At 34.8% G+C, this 25,605-nt stretch overlaps 2 protein-coding genes across 4 annotated transcripts; both read left to right on the forward strand.

Annotated features, from left to right (window-relative positions):
* Positions 1-1,893: 1,893 nt before the first annotated feature.
* Positions 1,894-6,075, forward strand: lyve1b (lymphatic vessel endothelial hyaluronic receptor 1b). Of its 2 annotated transcripts, none has more exons than XM_084123579.1 (6): positions 1,894-2,060; positions 2,163-2,328; positions 3,139-3,278; positions 3,965-4,372; positions 4,509-4,536; positions 4,623-6,075. In XM_084123579.1, the coding sequence occupies exons 1-6, from the start codon at positions 1,979-1,981 to the stop codon at positions 4,792-4,794; spliced, it is 996 nt and encodes a 331-aa protein (XP_083979705.1). In that variant the 5' UTR covers positions 1,894-1,978; the 3' UTR covers positions 4,795-6,075. The 2 variants fall into 2 exon arrangements, with proteins under 2 accessions (XP_083979705.1, XP_083979704.1); XM_084123578.1 differs by having other exon boundaries at positions 1,900-2,060; positions 4,455-4,536.
* rnf141 (ring finger protein 141) lies at positions 4,667-10,392 on the forward strand. Of its 2 annotated transcripts, none has more exons than XM_084123581.1 (6): positions 4,667-4,803; positions 6,316-6,512; positions 7,098-7,206; positions 7,362-7,543; positions 7,638-7,745; positions 9,138-10,392. In XM_084123581.1, exons 2-6 carry the CDS (start codon positions 6,379-6,381, stop codon positions 9,286-9,288), a joined length of 684 nt encoding a protein of 227 aa, XP_083979707.1. In that variant the 5' UTR covers positions 4,667-4,803; positions 6,316-6,378; the 3' UTR covers positions 9,289-10,392. The 2 variants fall into 2 exon arrangements, with proteins under 2 accessions (XP_083979707.1, XP_083979706.1); XM_084123580.1 differs by lacking the exon at positions 4,667-4,803 and adding an exon at positions 5,225-5,347.
* The last annotated feature ends 15,213 nt before the right edge of the window (positions 10,393-25,605 follow it).

Below are 25,605 nucleotides of genomic sequence, written 5' to 3' on the forward strand. Positions count from 1 at the left end.
TTTTGCAAATCCCATACCCTACCTTTAACTAATTGTTATTCAGAATGGTTCTGCATTATGGCCCTACTATAATAGTCTACCTCAATAACACCAGATCCTTTACAAGGAGTGTTGGGGAAAGTTACTTTTAAAAGTAATGCGTTATATTTCATTACTCCCTAAAAAAGTAATAATTCTGTTACTTTTAATGGAAAGTAGTATTACTGTACTTTTGTGTTACTTTTTCTCACCTAAGCTGGGCTTGCTTCTTTGTTTTTTAATAAGAAGAAAGTTCTATTTTTGGCACATGTAAAGGGCCTTTCACATCAAAAGTTGAATGAATAAGCCCCAGACTGAACGAAATGCAAAATCACCTGTACAGTAGAGGGCGCTTTACCTGATCATCTGAGGTCAGCAGCAAAGACATTAGTTAATAAAGTGAGATTAAATACATTTATACAGTGAAATATAGTGTTATTTATCATTTAATTATTGCAGGGTTTTGCATTTCACTGTTTTTATTCATTTTGAGGATACTTAATCTGTTTTTGTGCAAGTGAGATGGGTAAATGCATGCTCGCAATAGTGTAGAACTAATAACCATCATGTTTACACAACGCCTCAGCATTTACTCCCGATTTCTCTGAACATGGGGACAGGAGAGGTGTCAGTCAATTAATGGGGGACAAAAGTAACTTGCGTTACTTATTTGAAAAATTAACTCAGATATTTACTTGTAAGTTGAAAAGTATGCGTTACTTTGTTGCTTGAAAAAGTAATCTGATTACGTGACCCACGTTACTTGGAATTTGTTACTCCCAACACTGTTTACAAGTATTGATTCCCTTTACTTTACAGACTAGGCATGGAAACTCAACCCCCTCTATTATTCAAGCAGAGTGAAGCAGCACAAATAGGACAAGTTCCACTGGCCTAGTTAGCTTTGTTTGTGATTTTGCTATAAACATTAAATGCCTAACAACAATTTAATTTGATTCTGCCATTTGAACAAAAACTGATTGTTTGTGACTACAAACTAGTGATATAAAAGGAGCAGAGAACACAAACCTCTTCAAATGTCAGAAGAAGAATATTGAAAGTCCCAGTCAAAACCTTTTGTCATGGTTTATTTCCTGTGCTCTCTGCACAGTCAGGGAAATATGTTTTTATGTTCTAAGTCAGGAATTTAGAGATGAGATAATAAATGATGTGAATCAGCAAAATGGCAGGATGCTTTGAATAACTTCCTGTCATTTTGTACATCTCTCCTGTGGGTTCATAGGAGGAGAAGATTTTTGTCTGATAGGTCTTCGCTATAGACTAACATAGCCTGTGATTCTCAGTCCCAGCTTCTTGCAATAGCACTTGGCTGGTTGCTTTGAAAGTGACTTGGTAATGATCCTTTCTGTTTATTTAGCCTTCAAAATCACAGACAACACTGGATAGGATGCTCTGAAGAAGGAAGCAGGCCTGCCTCGGCTGTCACTCATGCTACACATTAGGCTTCTACATTTTTCACTTGGATAAAAAAACATCAAGGACATCAACAATGAATTTAAACAGATTTTTTTTTTTTTTATAAAAAATATGTCAATATAATATTTATAATAAAGCTTTAAAAACATAAAATAAATATGTCATTTAGGTAGTTAGTTAGTTGCTTAGTACTTTTATAAAGGTATGCCTATAGGTGCCTGAGAGTAGACTTTCTATAAGTGCTGCTTGGAAGTTGGATATTTTTCCAACTTGTTCAGAATGTCTATATGTGCATGATGTATTGAATGTGTTTAAGGATATTTAACATAACTGGTGCACAACCACAGGAAGCAAAAGTTTTTCAGTTGTCCTCTGACCCAGCTTTAAATGCCCTCTTTGGGAAGGTCATCTTACAGATCATCCTCAACCTCCTGTTTTCTATTTTTATGGGTCCCTTTCTGCACCATCAACAGACTGAGTGTGTTCAAGCTTTTGGGCAGTTTTGGTGGCATGTTCTGCAGTCATGGCAAGAGTCTGGTTAGCATTTTGTCTACTGTTTTTCTTATTTACAAGCACAGCCTGTCTAGACGCGAGTCAAATCCTTGGTAAGTTTCTCTCTTTCTTTTTCTGTTGATTTAAATGCACTGCTTTGCTTTTGATTGTTTGTGAATTTGTACTTTTGCATTTTAATGTTGGTTCTTTTTTAGTTCCTACAAATGATGGAATTTCTGGAGTGTTGTTAGTCCAAAGCAAGACCAACACGTACAGTTTTAATGCCACCACAGCCAGTGAGGCATGTGAGGCTATTAAAATGAGAATTGCAAAACTAGCTGAAGTGGAGACAGCTAACCGAAATGGCTTACAGACATGCAGGTAAAGCACTATTTAATGTGGGACTTAAATAGTAATTTAATAGTTAATTAAAATATTACTGTAGATATATGATATTGAGTTTTTTAGGAAATATGATTCCTATTTCTAAATAACATTTTAAAAATGGATGCTTTATATATTTTAAAGTACAATACCAGATAATATTCATTGAAATAAAATATGAGCCTGCTTTATCACTATGTATGTTGTCACATGCTGTCTAATTAATTATACAGTAGTGGCCAAAAGTGATGCCCGGACTAGGAAAATTTACACCTTCACCCTTTATTCAAAAGTTTGTGAAATATATATTTCATCAATATTGCATGTTGTCAATTATTTTATTTGAGATAACAAAAAAAATAACAAAAAAAAACATGCAACATATTGTGCAGACATAATTTTTGGCCAGGCTGTCATACAAATAAATTATAAACATTTGCAAAAACAAGAGAGAAAAAAAAGAGTAATAACTGATTATGTTCAGTATATGCTTTTTTTCTGAGAGCTGTTTGTTTTCTATGCATTTATATTCTATTCATTTTTTTCTTTTTGTCTAATAAAACAAAACCTGTAGCTGTAGATTGCCTTGTTTTGCCAAATTATTTTGTCAGATAAATATCTTAACCTTAACCAAGTTTAATGTTTTTTTTCCTTCTCTTATATTTAAAATATTTACAAGTAAAATAAAAAGTACAACTAAAGTATCTGAAGTCCTCATATTTTGTAGTATTTTGCCAGTACTAGAAGTCATTTTTGAACTCTATAGTTTATGTTTATCATTGCATGCAATATCATTCTTTCACACAGGTATGGTTGGATTGAAGAGCGAATTGCAGTTATTCCTCGAATTGAGAGAAATGAAAAATGTGGTCGAAACAGTTCAGGCGTTTCTATTTGGAGAACTGACATCAGCAAAAAGTTTGATGTTTATTGTTTTAAACCAGCGGGTAATTATATGTGTAATATGTTTTTGAAAATGCTTTCATCATAATAATCAGTGTCTTGAAATAGGGAACAATGATGTTTAATGTGATTTGAAAGAAAATTATATAATATGTCTGGACTTTGGATTTTGTTAAAAACATATAATGATAATAAAATCAGTAAATAAATCTGCTAACATAGTTTGTCAGTAAAATGTTACCCTGGACCACAAAACCAGTCACATGGGTACATTTTTTGAAATTGAGATGTATACATCACCCGAAAGCTGAATAAATAAGCTTTCCATTGATGTATGGTTTGTTAGAATAGGACAATGTTTGGCCGAGATACAACTATTGAAAATCTGGAATCTGAGGGTGCAAAAAAATCAAAACATTGAGAAAATCGCCTTTAAAGTTATCCATTTATGTTCACGTTGTCCATTTATGTTCGCGATTGTGCTGCATTCACTCACAAAAATATAAAAATATAAATAATAAATTTACAAAATATCTTCATGGAACATTTTCTTTACTTAATAGGCTATCCTAATGATTTTTGGCATAAAAGAAAAATCGATCATTTTGACACATACAATGTATTTTTGGCTATTGGCACAAATATACCCATGCTACTTGTGACTAGTTTTGTGATCCAGGGTCCCAAATGTGCAACATAATCAGAATAAGTCTCTCTCAATGCACCTCAGGTCATGATGGATCATTTGAAACAACATCAAGCAGGCCTCAACCTACAACAGGAGGAAGAACACCATCAAACAAGCATTATTCCACTGAAACAACCCATCCATCATCCATTAAGTCAACCTCTTCTCCTGCCTACACATCCACCCCATCCATTTCCTTTGCTTTCAACACTTCCTCCACAACATTTATAACACTTAGTCTTTCTGACATCAGTGACAGTTCCCAGGCATCAACAAGCCCTCTGTCTCTTTCAGAACTTCCAGAATCTTCCAGAACCTCACCCAAGTTCTCAACTTCATCTCCCTCGACTTCCTCTTATTCATCCAGTCATTTTCTTTTTCAGCATACTTTAACTTCCACAGGTCAGCCTGCACTGTCCCAGACCACCACACCACACGGAGCATCCAGAGGTTGGGTTTTAAAAGTTATACAACTTTTTAATCACTTTACACATTCATTTGATCACACTCTTTTGTCGTTTTTATATTTTAGCAACTCCCAAAACAATTGTCATAATTTCTCTTGTGCTACTGCTCTTGTTGGTAGCGGCAGGTGCAGCTTGGTACATCAAAATGTACGTTTTTACTTTTAATTACTATTATGAGAGAGACATGCATAGGCTATGCATACTTACTGGTCTATTCTCCATACTTTTTTCAGCAAAAGAAGGCAACGGATTCCATCTTGGATCAGAATGAGGCCAGAACAGATTATTGAAACAGAGATGTGGAAACGAATAAGTGACAGGCATTGGATGCCAGAACAGACCAACAACAATAGGAAATTTAACAACATCATCCTTCAAATGGAACAAGACCCAAACTCTCCCTAAGAAAACACTGTACTTTGTATTCATTTCATTTCATTTTTATTTTTATTGCTCCATGGTAAAACACAAAACATTTCATTTTCTTCTTTAGATAATTTAAATTCCCATGTTTTTTAAAAAAAAAGAAAAAGTACTGTCACTGCATGTAAAACCTGCACATTATTCTGATTTTTCTCTACTCGTGTTCCACAGAAGAAAGGTTTGAAACAGCATTTTCATTTTTGGGGTGAAAAAACAATGTTTTGGGTTTTTTTTTTCGTTTTGTTTAAATATAATCAAATATTAAGAACTGATGTAGCCTACTAGTTTGTTCTTGATTTTTTTTTAATCACATTTGACCATTAATTAACTTAATAGGCTAAATGAGAATAATGTGTAGCCTACTCTTTAAATTCCTTAGTTGTACTTGCTAGTTTATCTGCTTCAAGGTTCGATGTTTTTGTTTTTTTACGATCGAGTCTGGTCGTTACGTCATCAATCCGCGTCAAAGGTTTTCTTGCTATCATCCAGCTTGTCATATCTCGAATATTTGCTTGGATAAAACAAATGTCAACAGGTTTGTACACATTTATTTGCATCTCGATGAGTTCTTGTATATTTGTAGCTAATACTAACTTTTGGTGTATTTGCTTTAATAGATTTATGCAACGTTATTGTTTTGGCTAGGCAAGCTAACACTAGTAAGTTAGCCAGATGATTGTTTTTGTAGTAATATTCGATATACAAACATCCTCGGTATTTAAGCCGCCTTTTTCACATTCCGAAATAAACCTATATTGTTCACTCGTCTACTTAGTTATTTTAAAAGAGAGTTCGTTTTTGTTTCGTTTTTGTTTTGTTTTGTTTTGTTTTGTTTTTTGGTAACGTTACATAAAATTGGGCAGATAAGAAAATTCGAAAGCATTGTTGCACATTTGTTATGAATGAATGTTTCAGGGATTATTTCAAAGTCTGCTAAATGTACCGCTGATCCCAATTAACAACTTGTGACAATTCTTTGGCCGTATGCTTTTAATATTGCTTCATGAGTCGCTGCCTAATAAGCATAAACTTAATTTTCATAAATATTTTAGGTTTAACTATTTAGTGGGTGGGATCCAAATGCCTGTGAGCACTAATGAAAATGCTTCCTTTTTCTCTTCTACATTACATTAAATATCTACATCATCACACATTTATTTCCCCCAAATCCTCAAATGTTATTTAAAGGTTTGAACAAGTTTTCAGTGTTGTCTCAGACTTCAGGACTCCACAGTGCATGAATAAAGGAATGTCTATATTTTAGATGCTATGACTGGCCACCAGTTCTTTTAACAAATTTAATCACATTTTAGTGAAGTTTCACTACACCTAAATATCTATTCGGTGTGACAAAATAAATAAATTTTTAAAAGTTCAGATATTTTAGTGTTTTCTGTGAATTTAAATGAGGTAATAAAATTGCATGTGTAAGAAAATATTGTTTAAAGTACAGCATGTCATACTACAGGGCAACATGTCATGTCAGCATCCTCTCTTGTCTAGGGCCACACCAGCAGTGAATGAGGTCTAGAGTTGTTACAGAGCAGACCTCCATCTGGAGCCAGGATGGGCCAGCATCTTTCTGGCCAGGCAATGACCAGACTGCCTGAGAAACTGATCAAACATGTGGGGCTAGTGCGTGACAGTGGCTACCTCAACTATGACGAGTTCTTGGGTCGTGTGGCGGAGCTCAATGATGTGTAAGTGAGGCTTTTAGGATAAATCAGTTTGATAAGAATATGGCATCCCATAAAAAACATAATATTATTATAATATGGAAAATAATATGGAAACCAAAAAAGATTATAATAAATTTAAATAATGATAATAATAATATTATAATGATAATAAATATTTTTTAATTATAGTGGCATTAGAATGTGGCCATAATATTGTTATACTATTGAAAGTGTTATTAAAAGTATGTAAAACTAAATTATATTAATATTATAATAATAATAGGCACATTTTTTTATTATAGTGACACAATAATCTGCTGGAGTTTGATAAGAATGTGGCGTCCCATAAAAAACATAATATTATTATAATATTAAATAATATATAAAACAATACAAATTATGTTAAACAAATAATTTAAATAATAATTATTATTTGTTTATTTTAAAGAAAAATAACGGATAAAAATAACAAAAAATATATAATCTAGTTCTATTTTTTGAATTTGCATATAGTGATGTAAGAATGTTCTTAATTATAACTTTAAAACTTATTTTGAAAATATACACATTATCCTGTTTGACAGATGACTTAATTTTCTTCCACAGAACTGCTAAACTAGCCTCTGGCCAAAAGAAACACCTTTTGTTTGAAGTGCAGCCTGGATCTGATTCAACTGCTTTATGGAAGGTTGCCGTGAGAATAGTGTGCACCAAAGTGAGATCAATGTACAGACCCATACATTTATCAGTGGAATGTATTAATATGATTACAATGAAGTCAAGCTATAGACATTAGTCATTTGCTCTGTGTGGTTGATGTTTATCTTGGGTGGGATGGCAATTGTTGCTGTTCTCTCTGTGTCCCTGTAGATTAACAAGGAGAATGGAATGGTGGAGGCCTCCCGTATTATGAACCTGTACCAGTTTATCCAGCTCTACAAAGACATCACCAGTCAAGCAGCTGAAGTCTGGAGTTTAGAGGTGGCAGCAGAAGGATCCTCAGGACCGCTGTCATCAGAAGACACCTGCCAGGCCAGCATGTGGATGGGCAGGTACTGTTTGCCAAACATGCACCTGATGTAATTATGTATAGTGGATGACTCATTGTCTCACCCAACAAAATATGCTATTTGTGCTCTGTAACAGGGTTAAACAGTTGACTGATGAGGAAGAATGCTGTATCTGTATGGATGGGAAAGCAGACCTTATTCTGCCCTGCGCACATAGCTTCTGTCAGAAGTGTATTGACAAGTGGTAAGAATCATTTGTGATTCATTATCGTGACTGATTAATCGATTAGTTCACCAAAATAAGGAATTACTTACCCTCATATTGTTCCAAACCTTTATGTCCGTGGAACAAAAAAGGAAAAAATCTGATTCTGAATTCTGGTCAGGGATTGGGGCTTTCAAGCTCCAAATGAATAATTTAGACCGCCTTTGTGAATTGGATCCTGGGTATCAGGAAAGTTTTAGTAATCAAAACTTAATTAAACAGGCTGGGGTGAACATTCGATGAGGAAGTAATACTGCTGATCAGCAAAACATGTGTAAAATACATGTTTTATTCAATGTATACTGTACATATGTATTGAAAATGGTTGGGGGTGGGGGTAGGGGGGTGATCGATCACATGCCTGATATTGCTTTATGTACATATTGGTTCATGTAATACTAATATATCAATCCATACGAATTAGAGGTCAATTGATATTGGAGCACGGATATATAATTTATAATAGATACTGCAATATTCCATTAAAAAAAAAGTTGTCTTTTTTTTTTCATGGTGACTTCAAATACTGTTCTTAGTCTTTCCTTCCTGTGACAGAGCAGCCTAGAGAGAAGCTAAAAATTTTGAATTAAATGACAGATACAGTTTATTATTTAACCAAAATGCCAATAATTACCAGAGAAAAAGATTTTATGCATAATATGGGACTTTTAATTAAAAACAATCCTGAAATTTGGACTCTAATTTTGAAATGTCTTTGCTTTACTACTTCCAGCTGCTTACTAAGAAGATGAGGCAGATAAAATATGCACTCTCACAACTATAATGCATCATAAATCATCAACAGTATCACCTGGCATAAATGTGCGGTTTTTATTGTTTGCAAACTGCTTTAAAACAGCACCAGAGCGAGTAACAGTGCCACGGTTTGACCCCACTTTTTGAAGTTTATCATCACATTAAAGTCATGAAATCAGGAATGGACCATTTTCACGAACTGTGTTTCCTAAGTTATCATCGTAAATCTAGTTTTTCCCATTTTCATGTTAATTGTTTTTTATTGTGATTACTGTTTTGACTTTTAACAACCTTAAATTTGATGAAACTGAATTTAAGACTTTTTAACAGCCCAGTTCATCGATGACTATATACTACAAAAATAATCAATTTTTTATATATATATATATATATATATATATATATATATATTATAATTTTTTTTATTTTATTTTTTTATAAAGTTTGAGAGCTTCAGTCCTCATTCATTTTATTATTATTATATGGGGGATTTTCAGAAAAAGGAGGGGAAAAAAGACAAACTGGTTTGGAACAACATTATGACAATAAATAATGACAGAATTCACAACTCATTTTAATCAGCCATGACTTTTGTGTGTCTATGCCTCAATATAGGAGCGGTCAGAGCCGAAACTGCCCCGTCTGCCGGATTCAGGTGACTGCCGCTAATGAATCATGGGTCATGTCAGATGCTCCCACGGAGGAAGATATAGCTGGGTACATTCTCAATCTTGCAGATGAAGCTGGGCACCCACACAGACCTTAAAATGAAGCACTGTGCCACCGTCAAACTCACTGTCTCCCCATAACAGATGACCTTCTTTAAATACTTATTTTATAGGGTGACTGGGTATTTGTTGCACTATATAGTGTCATTCACTGGAGGCAATAATTGCTGATTATTTGACTTTTGGTCATATTTTTACACCTAGTCAATTGACAGACTGTGGATGCATGTTGGTAAATTCTAGACAACATGTAGCTGTAAAACATAATTCCCTCGTTGCACTTGCCGTTTTATCTTGTTTGTGAAGTAATTGCACTTAATCACGTTTGTTCCGTAAAGGCCTTGTAATACCTGAAAAAACATCACAGAATCAGCATGTTCAACAGTTTAATAGTATTGTTGACACTATAATTCAGTCAAACATGATTTAGTAATGTTGATGTGCATTTATAATCTAAGGTTTAACGATAATTAGAGTGATCCATTTGACATGAACTCTTTATCTGTGTAAGTTGGACCAAATGTTAATTATTGGGCATGACTCTGTTATATTACATTCATCATGAAAAATAATTGGATCGTTCAAATGGATTAACATTTGAGAATGAACTAATTTGCTTGTTTTCTTCTGAAGCTTAATAGGTTGCAAATGAAACCTTTATTTTATAGGGCATCAATGACACTTTCAGTGGAGGTTGGTTACCTTTTAATTTCATTTAATTTTTCAGTTTGAAATCCTAGACTTTTCATCTTGCACTTTTGGGTGTATGAGAGAGACTGTGAATTTGTGGGCTTAGGGAAGTCACTTGTATTATATAAGATATGATAATGTATAGTTCAAACTTTCTACATCTATTTACAGTATATACATATACATTTGTGTGGCAGTTTATGATGATTTAATCCAGTTTATCAAGATCTACTAATCTAGCTTTAAAAATGTTAACTTCTGCAATATTCTCACAGATTTATAGAGATTGGACTGAATGTTAATAGTTTTATCAGAGAAAATAACATTATTAGCTGCTTCCTAGTGTTGTTTTGAAGGAGATTTATTTTACTTATGGACTAAATTGGGATGTTTGATGTTCTCGGTTCTGTCATCTTGTGTAAATCTTGAACAATAAAGTAAATTGAATATTTTTTTCCAGTTAGTTTGTTTGAAGACTGTAACAGTTCCTAGTACTTCCACTGGGCAGCAGTGTCGAGCACATAAAGAATAATATTTCTAATTTCTAATTACCTGGAATATGAACTATCGACAATCTCATTATGAATTGATTCAGCAAGGCTTTTTTTGACACCACATTATTTATTTTACTTTGAGTGCAGTATTCAGATATTAGTGAAGGTATGTAGCATAGGCCAAGCACCCATACATTATACAACATCCTTACAACAGTTTAACCATCATTGTTGTTGTACAAAATGTGCAAGTTCAAATACACAAGTCTATTTTGTGCCACAAAACAAAAAAAAAACAGCCCCAGAATCTCAGGTTGCAAACAAACTAGTTTATCAAGGCAAATTTTAATTCCACTTCCTGTGACTTTTTTTTTACAAAAACATTTATCTGAAAAAAATAATACATTGTTCAAGTCAGAAACCCGAAAACTCCCTTGTTAAGAAAACAAGGATACGATGAAAATTTCAAATCGATCGAATCAGTGCTCGCCGGCGCCGCTGAATGTTTAGTCTCCAGTGCGAATTCCAGGATCCAGAGATGACTCCAGGAGACCTTATTGACTGTGCCAAGTATGTAGGCAACTTTAATCTCAATGTTTGGAGGGAAGTCAGACAATCTAGGCAACTTTAATCTCAATGTTTGGAGGGAAGTCAGACGATCTAGGCAACTTTAATCTCAATGTTTGGAGGGAAGTCAGATGATCTATCAGATACAGTGAGTCAATCCATGTAACAATTCAAACACTAGTTAATGCACAAAATACAACCTTTCATTTCAATCCATGTAATTTCTGTTTCTTTCTCTCTCTCTCTCTGTCGATAGGTCCTGTGGTTCTGGACCCTAACACAGCCAACTTTGACCTCATAGTATCTGCTGATCTGATGAGTGTGTGGCATCAATGCGAGATAAATTATGAGGAGATTCCCAATAACCTGGAGAGATTTGATCATTGTCCCTGTGTGCTGGGCTCTGTGGGCTCTTCCACAGGGACACACACATGGGACGTTGACGTGGAGGACAACATCCTGGATGGTAGGTGTCGCCACAGAGTCTGTTCAAAGAAAAGGAACCAACAGCTTGCCCAATGGAGTCTGGTGTATCGGACACGAAGGGGAAAATCTTAGTGTCACAGATCCTCTGGAGTCGCACGTCCCACTACTTGGATTTGAGAAACCTGCGATAGTGAGGGTGAAACTGTACATGAGTGCAGGACATCTGTCATTCTCAGATCGCCTCTGTGAGACTGTCTATCACACACAATTTCACTGAGATGGTCTTTCCATTCTTCTACAGAGGGCCATTTCCCTCTCACTATTTTGCCTGAGGTCAAACCTGAAGAGATCTGAAGAGAAGAACGTTGGCTGTCAGAAGTGTTCTTGATTTCCTTATTTTACATTGTTGCGTGTTACTGTTATTGATATGGTCTCTTTAGTTTGTAATTACTTTGAGGAATGTTCAAGGATAATGTGGATTAACTGTTAATGTTACTGGTATAGTCTAAAACAATTCCTGGAATGTATGTTGAGAACAAACATACAAGCTTGCAAGTGGAAAATCCAGAAATGCTCAGATTGTATTAATGAATGCATGTTAGTGACTTTCATAAGGTCAACGGCATAAGATTAAAAAATAACTTTCTACAGCTTCTTGATTGTAACTCTCGATTAATGACAAATGAATTCAAAAACTCTTGAAACTTTGCACACAGGTCAGAACCCGCGGCCATCAGGGCCGGACTGAAGCTGGTACCCGGGCGTGGCAGGGGGGCTCGACAGCGCCCCCTGGAATGGGGTCCGAAATCTTGGTCCATATATCAAACACGCTTGCATGTAATAATATGAAACTCAGTAAACATATAGATCTCATCGGGCCGCACAACTTTCGTGCTCTAAGTTTTACAAAAGCCCAACAGGAAGTCGGTTATTATACGTTGTTTGGAAAACGCATACAATGGAATGTGAAATACTCCTCCTAGGGAATTCATCCGATCGCCGCCAAACTCGGTGTGAATGAAGTCAAGACATTGAGGATGAATTCTTGCAAACAGATTTTTGATATCTCGAACGGTTTGGCCGTGGCGAGGAAACGAATTTATGGCGAATAATGGGACACAGGAAGTGTGTTATAGCTTCTGCATACATTAACTGATCTTGATGAAACTTCAGCAGTGTGTTCGTTGTAAGAGGCCGATCACATGGATGTGACCTTTGTGAGTCAAAGTTATAGCGCCACCAACTGGCAACAGGAAGTGTGTCACTTTTTGGATGGATTTGTCTATTCCATTTAATCTTTGTTCTTCAAGGTTTCAGGGGCTTTTGGGGCCCTTAACGTGCTCAAAAACTCTTGAAACTTTCCACACAGGTCAGAACCCACGGTCATCAGGGCCGGGCTGAAGCTGGTACCCGGGCGTGGCAGGGGGGCTCAACAGCGCCCCCTTGGACACGGTCTAAAAACTTGGTCCATATATCAAACACGCTTGCATGAATTAATATGAAACTCGGTACACATATAGATCTCATCGGGCCGAACAACTTCCGCACTCTAAGTTATTAGCTCCGCCCAACAGGAAGTCGGCTATTATGGGTTGTTTGAAAAACGCATGCTGTGGAATTTGATGTACTCATCCTAGAGAATTCATCCAATCGCCTCCAAACTCGGTCAGCATGAAGTCAAGACATTGAGGATGATAAATTCCGGACGGATTTTTGATATCTCGAACGGTTTGGCCGTGGCGAGGAAACAATGGCGAGAAAAGAGAAACACGAAGTAATATAACTTCTGCATACGTTAACTGATCTTGATGAAACTTCAGCAGTGTGTTCGTGGTAAGAGGCCGATCAGATGGATGTAACTATTGGGAGTCAAAGTTATAGCGCCACCAACTGGCATATATACATATATACATATATATATATATATATATTTATATAAATATAGCTGCGAGCAGCGATGGAGGGCCCAAGCCGGTGATACCGCCACCCCGGTGGCTTTAGTGTAACTAAAGGCACCAGGGTGGCGGTGCCACCGGCTTGGGCCCGCAATCGCTGCTCGCAGCTATATTTATTATTGATTACACAATAATAGCAAATGTTAGCAAATTTAATCAACTCCTCAATAAGTTAAGAAGGAAGTAAATCCACCACTTATAAGAGGTTTGCCGTTTTTGCAACCCCATTTTCAAAATGGGGCATATAAACAGTTATAGTTTAAAAAAATAAAAATTTATTAAACACATTTATTTAAAAATAAGTAATAAAAGTTATGTCCAAAATGGGTATTTTTCTATAATTAGTTAGATTAACACATAAATCAAACTTAAAAAATAATGACTAAAAATATTACTTTAGTGAATTAGATAAATAAAGATGATTTATATACACCCATTTATATACAAGAAATGTTAGGCTACTTGTTTATGGATTAGCATTTTTTAAACCCAAATACCAAAGAGCAACGTATGCTATGACGTCACAATGTGCTTGACTATCTATTCCAGTGAATATTACTGTGCTCATTACTAGCTCATGAGAGAGAACATTGACTGCTATAAAGAAGGATTTCACAGAGAACAGCAAATTTTGTCTTGAAAATGTTTCTACCTTATTTAAGGTCATCCCGTATCGTTCGCCCGTTACCGGCATCATCAACCATCAGTCAGTACCACTGTGTGCAGAATGAGATACCGTCAACTCGACGAGAGTCTGTGGAGTTCACTGGCCAGACACCCACGCACACAACACTCTTGGCGATTGGAAACGGGCATAAAGATGATCTGACTACACCTAACCAAATGACCATCAGACAGCATCACCGTGTGCACCTGCCGTCTATCCACCGAGAGTTTGTGAAGCCCACTGGCCAGACACCCACGCTCATGGTGACTGGAAAAGGGAATAAAAATGGTCTGACCCGACCTAACCAGACACCGCAGGCGAGAATTTTAACTACAACTGAAAGGCCACACTGGGAAATGAACAAATCTCCAGTCCTGACTTTGCCTCCACTGGCCGGTCCTGCTGCTTTTAAGATGCACAACCCCCGAGTGACAGCTTGAGCTCCGTTACGACACCCTGCTACTCCTGCTCGTCTCCCACAACTTGTGCTTCGCCGGATAGCACCTGTGTGAACCGGAGCAGCGTGTCCCACGGTGAGCACCAATGTCCCGCGGTGAGCTGCGGCTGCCAGAGGGAGTAGCGTCAGTGCTGAAAAAAATGAGTGTGTCCAACATGAGAAAAGTGGAGCACACGTTTCTGTCGGTCAGCAGCAGGGACGTGCATAGAGTTCCGCAGGGGCAGGGGCTCAAATGTAAATACACACACACACACACACACACACATATATATACATATATATATATATTTACATCTGGATATAAAATCTGGATATATATATATGCTTTGCATCACAGAAATATGACGTGACTTAAATGACAATTAATAGGTTATTTTCATCGCCAGTGAAATTACTGAACTTAAATATACAAGCTTGATAATGATCATTCTAGAAGAAAATTTCAGATGGCACTTAGAGGCTTTTGCATCTGAACTCTTCATATATATATAGATAAAAGTAAATTGATAGATAATAAATAGATGGGTATGTGAATGTGTGTGTGTATATATAATGTATGTTTTATGGGTACACTTGCTATATATATCCAATATAATGTACAGTGTATCGTGTGTTCTGTGGTTGACTACCTGGTGTATTTAACAACATGTATTTTGTGGTTAACAGGCAAAAGAGCAAAAAGAGTTGCTGATATCAGTGCCTGTTTGTTTATGTGTTTTACCACACAGGTATGTTAATTGGTATCTAAGAAACACTGTAATACTGTTTTGAATTATTTTTATATAAGAAGGACATGTTGGTGAATTAATTATAATAATAATAATGATGATGATTATTATTATTGTTGTTATTACTAATATTATTAGTTATACTATTACTATTATTTAGGGCTGTAGTCAAGACCACCTTTGTCGAGTCCAAGACAAGTCCAAGACCAGGACTAGTCGAGTCCAAGTCAAGACCGAGTCCAAAGAGGTTCGAGTCCGAGTCAAGACCGAGTCCAAAAAGGTTCGAGTCCGAGTCAAGACCGAGTCCAGGACAGGAAAAAAAAAAAAGTCTGCTAAAAAAATATAGGCTAGCCTATAGCAATTAAATCATTATGTAATAATGAAATAATGAATAATTTTAATTGTATCTAAAATAATTGACTAATTCAAAGAACAACAACAAAAAAATAACAATAATTATATAGGCCTAAAGGAGCACACACATTCGTTTCGACTGTCTGATCAGCCTTACATTCTGTTCCTGTCAATCATACACGCGATGTCAACCAATTAAGCTGCATGAGGGAGGGCCGAGCCAACTCACACACACACACACAAGAGATGCGGATAAACCGCGGATCGGGCGGATGACGTGACGAAAAATAATATTTTAATTAAATTCGGGTGGCGGCTGAAGCAATCAAATGAAAAAGTTTGCCACTAAGCAAACCTGCAAGTTATGAGCTGGGTTATTTTGTTTCGATATTAGCTATATTTTAAAACAGCCAATCATTGGAGCCTACCACTCGTGGAATAGGCAAAGAAAGAAAGGTAAGAAAAAAAGTCGGAAAACTTTGCCCATTAATTAGATGTGCAAGGCAAGCAGGCTAGTTTTCGGGGTGTTATGGACAATTAAAAATGTAAATATTCACGTTGCACTAGTGGTGGACTTTCAGCGAGTTTATTTAAACATTAATTTTTTAAAGAGCCGTTTGTGAGTCAAAAGAGCCGGCTCTTTTCAGTGAGCTGAGTGAAACGAGCAGGCTCACGAAAAAGAGCCGAAATGCCCATAGTTATTAGGTGGCCAGTGTTTCACTTTCCCTCCAATAATATTTTGTTTTAATATCGCGGCGACGTATGTGTGATTACTGGGAACATAATAAAGAAAGACACCTGGACTCGGTCGAGACCAAAAGCCATATTTGGCAAGACCAGTGGCCGAGACCGAGACAAGTCCGAGTCCGAATACCAGCGAGTCCGAGACAAGTCCGAGACAATAGAAAAGCGGTCTCGAGTCCGGACTCGAGTCCAAGACCGGACTCGAGTACTACAGCCCTACTATTATTGCATCGAATGTATGTGTGTTGTAATGTATGTGTGTGTGCACTCGCTCTTTCCTGCATTGTCACTAGAGATGAGAGGCGAAAGAGCAAAAATGGTTGCTGATATCAGTGCCTGTTTGTTTATGTGTTTTACCACACAGGTACTGTTATTAAAGTCGTCTTTCAGCACTTCAGCACTAGAGCTCCCAACCTGTTCCGCTGGGTCGCCCAACCATCAGGTTTGGCTATGCGATTCAGTTCGCACGGACTCCTCCCCACTTCACTATGGTCGGTGGCAATGCCCCTATCATGAGAGCGGAGGTTGTCACCCTACTGGCGAAGGGTGCGATCGAGACTGTCCCTCCAGCCGAAATGAGGTCCGGGCTTTACAGCCCCTACTTCATTGTCCCCAAGAAATTCGGTGGGTTATGGCCAATCCTGGACCTCCGCGTCCTGAACCACTCCCTTCACAGACTGCCGTTCAGGATGCCACGGCCAAACGCCCTGTCTCCTTGCGTCTTCACGAAGGTCATCGAGGCAGCCCTTGTTCCTCTACGGGAACACGGGGTTCGCATCCTGAACTATCTCGACGACTGGCTGATCCTAGCTCACTCTCGAGACCAGGTTTGCGAACACAGGGATCTAGTGCTCCGGCACCTAGCTCGTCTGGGCCTTCGGGTCAACTGGAAGAAGAGCAAACTTTGCCCCGTGCAGAGGATCTCTTTTCTCGGTATAAAAATCGACTCAGTCGCCATGTGCGCGCAGCTTACAAGCGAGCGCGCAGTCACTGATGACTTGCCTCCGTCAATTAACGAGGCCAAGAGTACGGTTCCACTGAAACTATTTCAGAGGCTCCTGGGGCATATGGCATCCGCAGCCGCAGCAACGCTGCTCGGATTGCTTCATATGAGACCGCTTCAGCACTGGCTTCGCGATCGAGTCTCGAGGTGGGCATGGCAAAACGGTACGCTCCAAGTCCCAGTGGCTCCAGCCTGCCGCCAGACCTTCACCCCTGTGGTCGAACCTCAGTTTTTTACGTGCTTGAGTGTCCTTAGAACGAGTTTCCAGGCATGTTGTTGTCTCAACAGATGCCTCCACCACGGGCTGGGGCGCCATGTGCAATGGACATGCTGCTGCGGGCTCCCGGACAGGACCCCAGCGCCTTTGGCATGTCAATTGCCTTGAGTTGCTGGCAGTATGTCTGGCTCTGCACCGCTTCCGTGCGTTGCTCAAGAACCAGCACGTACTAGTCCAATCAGACAATACTGCGACAGTACAATACTCCTGCCGTATGTCGCAACTCGCCCACCACCTCCTAATATGGAGTCAAAAGCATCTGAGGTCGCTTCAAGCCATTTACATTCCAGGAGACCTGAACTGTGCAACCGACGAGCTCTCACGGGTTCAGCCTTTCCCTGGAGAATGGAGACTCCATCCCCAGACGGTTCAGCTGATTTGGGATCAGTTCGGGGACGCACAGGTAGACCTGTTTTTTCCCACGACTCGTCCCATTGCGACCTGTTTTATTCCCTGACCGAGGGCACGCTCAGCACAGATGCACTGGCGCACAACTGGCCGCGGGGCCTCCGCAGGTATGCGTTTCCCCCAGTGAGCCTTCTTGCACAAGATCAGGGATTTTGGTTGCCCTGTATTTGCACAACTGGACCTGGTTCCCAGAACTAGTACTCCTCGCGACAGCACCTCCCTGGCCAATCCCTCTGAAGAAGGACCTCCTTTCTCAAGGACGGGGCACCCTATGGCACCCTCGTCCTGATCTTTGGGACCTCCCCGAGTGGCTCCTGGATGGGACGAGGCAGGTTTGAGTACCCTACCACCAGCGGTGGTGGCTACCATCACTTCCACTAGAGCATCGTCCACGAGACATGCCTATGCGTTGAAGTGGAACCTCTTCGTCAACTGGTGTTCTTCCCGACGTGAAGAACCCACGAAATGCCCGATCAGATCACTGCAAGAAGGGTTGGAGCAAAGACTGTCTCCCTCCACCCTGAAAGTGTATGTTGCCGCTGTTGCCGCACATCACGATGCAGTTGAAGGTAAGTCTCTGGAAAGCACGACCTGATCATCAGGTTCCTGAGAGTTCCAGAGCGGAGGTTCATACCTCAATTTTCACTGCCAATCATAATTTCTTCTTTAACCCTCTCGGGACGGATTGGGCGGTACCGCCCAAAATGGCATCCTTTTACAAATGTGTAATTATCTTAAAAACTATTAATGATAGAGAGATGCGGTCTTTTTTGCCGTCTTCCTCAGATTCCGCTGAAAACAATGGTATATGGTATACACACTTCCTTGTTGCGTAATACCACTGAGTATAAGGCCAATGAAATCGATGTTGTTAGGAATATTCCACACGCAAAGACCAATGGAAAAATTGCCGCTGGGAGGAATATTTTTCTTACCCAATCAGAAGTTTACCATGACTTATTCTAGCTAATCAGAGGACTCTGTAGCCTTGCAAAGGGTGGTACTATAGTAAGTGATATGATGCAAACAGCCGCGTCGAGTGGAGAAGGAGACAGAGAGCGAACGGAGCAGCGTATTACACACAGAGATTTATATGAGAGAGACAGAACAATTATAATATTTATATATATTAGCAATATTTAATATTTATAGCATATTAGCAATTATAACATTATTATTTTATTGTTTTATTGTTAGCACTTGTATGATGACAAGCAGTAAAAGATTTACCTCAGAACAAGCTCTGGAACAATTACTGGAAAGTGACGAGGAGAAATTCGAAGCTGACAGCTTGAAAAAAAACAGCTTGAAAAAACGCTGTATATAAAGTTCATTATTTCATTGTTCTTTACACTTTTGATTGAACAATTACAAATATCTGTCTAGCAAAGGGTTTGAAAAATATATTTTTTATACAAAAACTGTTCACTATTGTTGTGTGAGGTGTGATTTTCAGTAATAAATGACTAAAATAAAATTTTCGTTTTTGAAATTCTCTAGTTTATTGTACATTTTTTACTCATACTTCCTTTATAAACACATTACATGCATTCTTATGTTAGCTTAGGGTCTTCTGAATCCATAGATACCAAACACATGGTGTTCCATCTCCATTACATATGGTTTATAAGCCCAAATGTAAAAATAGAGAAAACGGACCAAAAAGGGCTTAGTCCCCAGAGGGTTAAATGTAGGATAGATGAAGTACAGAGTTAATTTCGGGGGAGGTATGAGTAGGGTTGGGAATCGTAAGAAATTTTCCGATTCCGGTTCCGCCAAACGATTCCGGTTCCAGTTCCGGTTCCCATTCAATAAAAAATAATAAAAAAAAATAAAAAAAATAGTAGTAAGGGAAAAATCCACAATCCTTTTTGTGTTTATTTCTTATACTTGTCAAATGAGTTTAACAGACTGGTAATGTCAACAAATTCAACATTGTTAAGCAATTTTTGCAAAAAAATATTAGTTTTTCTGAAGGAAAATAAAAATTTCTGCATTCTCTAGAATAATTTGGGACCTCTCCTATAGCTTATTGTATAATCTCCAGCAGTGGAGAATACCCTCTCAGAAAGGGTAGAATATGCTTGAACACCCATGTAAGATGTGTGTATAACAGATTATTTTTAAAATCGTTTTGAATCATTGATTCATAAAGACTTTACTTGTTTCATTACTGGATAAATCAGCGCTCTAGCAGTTAATATTATAATTTATTATAACATTGTAATAAAGATATAATTTCACAATGTATTATTACACTGTAATAAAGGTATAATGTCACAATGTATTACATTGTCATAAAAGGTATTATAGCACAATGTATTATTACATTGTAAAAAGGTATAATAACACAATGTATTATTACATTGTAATAAATTTATAATAACACAATGTATTATTATACTGCAATAAATGTATACATACACATTTATTATTACATTGTAATAAAGATATAATTTCACAATGTATTATTACACTGTAATAAAGGTAGAATTACACATTTATTATTACATTGTAATAAAGTTATAATTTCAAAATGTATTATTACACTGTAATAAAGGTATAATGTCACAATGTATTACATTGTCATAAAAGGTATAATAACACAATGTATTATTACATTGTAAAAAGGTATAATAACAATTTATTATTACATTGTAATAAATGTATAATAACACAATGTATTATTACATTGTAATAAATTTATAATAACACAATGTATTATTATACTGCAATAAATGTATACATACACATTTATTATTACATTGTAATAAAGGTATAATAACACAATGTATTATTACATTGTAATAAATTTATAATAACACAATGTATTATTATACTGCAATAAATGTATACATACACATTTATTATTACATTGTAATAAAGGTAGAATTTCACAATGTATTATTATACTGTAATAAAGGTAGAATTACACATTTATTATTACATTGTAATAAAGTTATAATTTCAAAATGTATTATTACACTGTAATAAAGGTATAATAACACAATGTATTATTACACTGTAATAAAGGTATAATTACACATTTATTATTACATTGTAATAAAGTTATAATTTCACAATGTATTATTAAATTGTAATAAAGGTATAATAACTAGTGCTGTCAAACGATTAAAATATTTAATCGCGATTAATCGCATTAATGTCATAGTTAACTCGCGATTAATCGCAATTAATCGCACATTTTTATCTATTCTAAATGTCTCTTGATTTCTTTTTGTCCCATTATTTTTTCTCATTTTAATGCTCTTATCAACATGGAAAAGTGGATCGGCTTGCTTTGAGCAAATGTTTCTTTTTGAAATCAACATTGGCATACTGTAGTGTTCAATTTCACACTAACATTCTCACTTGGAGCAAATAATCTCTCACACAGTGTAACACTGTCCATAAATAAAAGGGTGAAAGAAATACTGACGAGGTCCTAATATTGACGAGGGGGTGGAGAATTCGCATCAGCGAATCAGTGTGCTTGGCCATCAAGTAGTAACGTTAGGCCATTTCAGACTGGACGTGCTGCAATGATAGCTCAGTTCACAATGACAAAACACACAGATCACTTTGGTCTTGTCAACTGAAACATTTTGGCCACTTTTTTAAAATTAAACTTTCCATTCAGAATCTTATTGGCATCCATTTCGGCGTCTCGCGCTCATCATTCATCCACTCAAAACATAATGTTAAAGGGGGTCGCACACTGGACGAGAAGCGAAGCGCAGCGCCTCGTATTTAAAATTCGAACACATTATTCTCTATGAGTGTACACACACCTTTTATTGCTGGCCATAAACTGAGAAAGTACGCGTCCGATGTGCGATACAAGTTGTCCATAGACGCGGCTTCTCGTCCACTCTTTGGCCGGCTCGCAAGCCCAAACAAGTGTGTGCGGCGTGCCTGTTGTTTTGTTTCCGGTCTAGCTAGATCCGGTGGTGTTGTACTAACGTTACTAGTTGTTGCAAAAGCATGTCAAAAAAAAAAAAAAAAAAAAACTACAAAGTTTGCTAGGCGTTAATCGCGCGATAAAAAAATTGACGCCGTTAAAATGGGTTTGCGTTAACGCCGTTAATAACGCGTTTAACTGACAGCCCTAATAATAACACAATGTATTATTACACTGTAATAAAGGTATAATAACACAATGTATTATTACACTGTAATAAATGTATAATAACACAATGTATTATTATACTGTAATAAAGGTATAATTACACATTTATTATTACATTGTAATAAAGTTATAAAAACACAATGTATTATTACACTGTAATAAAGGTATAATAACACAATGTATTATTATACTGTAATAAAGGTATAATAACACAATGTATTATTACATTGTAATAAAGGTATAATAACATAATGTATTATTACACTGTAATAAATGTATAATAACACAATGTATTATTATACTGTAATAAAGGTATAATGACACATTTATTATTACATTGTAATAAAGGTATAATTTCACAATGTATTATTATATTTTAATAAAGGTATAATTTCACAATGTATTATTACACTGTAATAAAGGTATAATTACACAATGTATTATTACATTGTAAAAAGGTATAATAACACAATGTATTATTACATTATAATAAAGGTATAATAACATAATGTATTATTTCACTGTAATAAATGTATAATAACACAATGTATTATTATACTGTAATAAAGGTATAATGACACATTTATTATTACATTGTAATAAAGGTATAATTTCACAATGTATTATTATATTTTAATAAAGGTATAATTTCACAATGTATTATTACACTGTAATAAAGGTATAATTACACAATGTACTATTACATTGTAAAAAGGTATAATAACACAATGTATTATTACATTGTAATAAAGGTATAATAACATAATGTATTATTACACTGTAATAAATGTATAATAACACAATGTATTATTATACTGTAATAAAGGTATAATGACACATTTATTATTACATTGTAATAAAGGTATAATTTCACAATGTATTATTATATTTTAATAAAGGTATAATTTCACAATGTATTATTACACTGTAATAAAGGTATAATTACACAATGTATTATTACATTGTAAAAAGGTATAATAACACAATGTATTATTACATTGTAATAAAGGTAGAATTTCACAATGTATTATTACACTGTAATGTAGAATTACACATTTATTATTACATTGTAATAAAGTTATAATTTCACAATGTATTATTACATTGTAATAAAGGTATAATAACACAATGTATTATTACACTGTAATAAAGGTATAATAACACAATGTATTATTACACTGTAATAAATGTATAATAACACAATGTATTATTATACTGTAATAAAGGTATAATTACACATTTATTATTACAGTGTAATAAAGTTATAAAAACACAATGTATTATTACACTGTAATAAAGGTATAATAACACAATGTATTATTATACTGTAATGAAGGTATAATGACACATTTATTATTACATTGTAATAAAGGTATAATTTCACAATGTATTATATTTTAATAAAGGTATAATTTCACAATGTATTATTACACTGTAATAAAGGTATAATGACACATTTATTATTACATTGTAATAAAGTTACAATTTCGCAATGTATTATTACATTGTAATAAAGGTATAATAACACAATGTATTATTACACTGTAATAAAGGTATAATAACACAATGTATTATTATACTGTAATAAAGGTATAATTACATATTTATTATTACATTGTAATAAAGTTACAATTTCACAATGTATTATTAAATTGTAATAAAGGTATAATAACACAATGTATTATTACACTAATGTATAATAACAGAATGTATTATTACATTGTAATAAAAGTATAATAACACAATGTATTATTACACTGTAATAAAGGAATAATAACACAATGTATTATTACACTGTAATAAAGGTATAATTACAAATTTATTATTACATTGTAATAAAGGTATAATAACACAATGTATTATTACATTGTAATAAATGTATAATAACACAATGTATTATTATACTTTAATAAAGGTATAAATACACATTTATTATTACATTGTAATAAAGGTATAATAACACAATGTATTATTACATTGTAATAAAGGTAGAATTTCACAATGTATTATTACACTGTAATGTAGAATTACACAATGTATTATTACACTGTAATAAATGTATAATAACACAATATTATTATACTGTAATAAAGGTATAATTACACATTTATTATTACAGTGTAATAAAGTTATAAAAACACAATGTATTATTATACTGTAATAAAGGTATAAATACACATTTATTATTACATTGTAATAAAGGTATAATAACACAATGTATTATTACATTGTAATAAAGGTAGAATTTCACAATGTATTATTACACTGTAATGTAGAATTACACAATGTATTATTACATTGTAATAAATGTATAATAACACAATGTATTATTATACTTTAATAAAGGTATAAATACACATTTATTATTACATTGTAATAAAGTTATAAAAACACAATGTATTATTATACTGTAATAAAGGTATAATAACACAATGTATTATTACATTGTAATAAAGGTATAATAACATAATGTATTATTACACTGTAATAAAGGTATAATAACACAATGTATTATTACACTGTAATAAAGGTATAATGACACATTTATTATTACATTGTAATAAAGGTATAATTTCACAATGTATTATTATATTTTAATAAAGGTATAATTTCACAATGTATTATTACACTGTAATAAAGGTATAATGACACATTTACTATTACATTGTAATAAAGTTATAATTTCACAATGTATTATTATACTGTAATAAAGGTATAATTACACATTTATTATTACATTGTAATAAAGTTACAATTTCACAATGTATTATTAAATTGTAATAAAGGTATAATAACACAATGTATTATTACACTGTAATAAATGTATAATAACACAATGTATTATTACACTGTAATAAAGGTATAATAACACAATGTATTATTATACTGTAATAAAGGTATAATAACACAATATATTATTACATTGTAATAAAGGTATAATAACATAATGTATTATTACACTGTAATAAAGGTATAATTACACAATGTATTATTACACTGTAATAAAGGTATAATTACACATTTATTATTACATTGTAATAAAGTTATAAAAACACAATGTATTATTACACTGTAATAAAGGTATAATAACACAATGTATTATTATACTGTAATAAAGGTATAATAACACAATGTATTATTACACTGTAATAAAGGTATAATAACACAATGTATTATTACATTGTAATAAAGTTATAATTTCACAATGTATTATTACATTGTAATAAAGGTATAATAACACAATGTATTATTATACTGTAATAAAGGTATAATTACACATTTATTATTACATTGTAATAGTTACAATTTCACAATGTATTATTACATTGTAATAAAGGTATAATAACACAATGTATTATTACAATGTAATAAATGTATAATAACACAATGTATTATTATACTGTAATAAAGGTATAATTACACATGTATTATTACATTGTAATAAAGGTATAATAA

This window comes from Abramis brama (assembly GCF_963993115.1).
Source record: "Abramis brama genome assembly, chromosome: 9".
NCBI classification, from domain to species: Eukaryota; Metazoa; Chordata; class Actinopteri; order Cypriniformes; family Leuciscidae; genus Abramis; species Abramis brama.

What these genes read in the sequence shown, in the direction of transcription:
- lyve1b (XM_084123578.1), top strand. Translation starts at nt 1,979, where the DNA reads ATGGCAAGAGTCTGGTTAGCATTTTGTCTACTGTTTTTCTTATTTACA. An exon ending in ACCACACGGAGCATCCAGAG is followed by an intron (nt 4,373 to 4,454) that starts GTTGGGTTTTAA and finishes TTTATATTTTAG; the next exon opens with CAACTCCCAAAACAATTGTC. An exon ending in GCAGCTTGGTACATCAAAAT is followed by an intron (nt 4,537 to 4,622) that starts GTACGTTTTTAC and finishes TACTTTTTTCAG; the next exon opens with CAAAAGAAGGCAACGGATTC.
- rnf141 (XM_084123581.1), top strand. Translation starts at nt 6,379, where the DNA reads ATGGGCCAGCATCTTTCTGGCCAGGCAATGACCAGACTGCCTGAGAAA. An exon ending in GTGGCGGAGCTCAATGATGT is followed by an intron (nt 6,513 to 7,097) that starts GTAAGTGAGGCT and finishes TTTCTTCCACAG; the next exon opens with AACTGCTAAACTAGCCTCTG. An exon ending in GCCAGCATGTGGATGGGCAG is followed by an intron (nt 7,544 to 7,637) that starts GTACTGTTTGCC and finishes GCTCTGTAACAG; the next exon opens with GGTTAAACAGTTGACTGATG.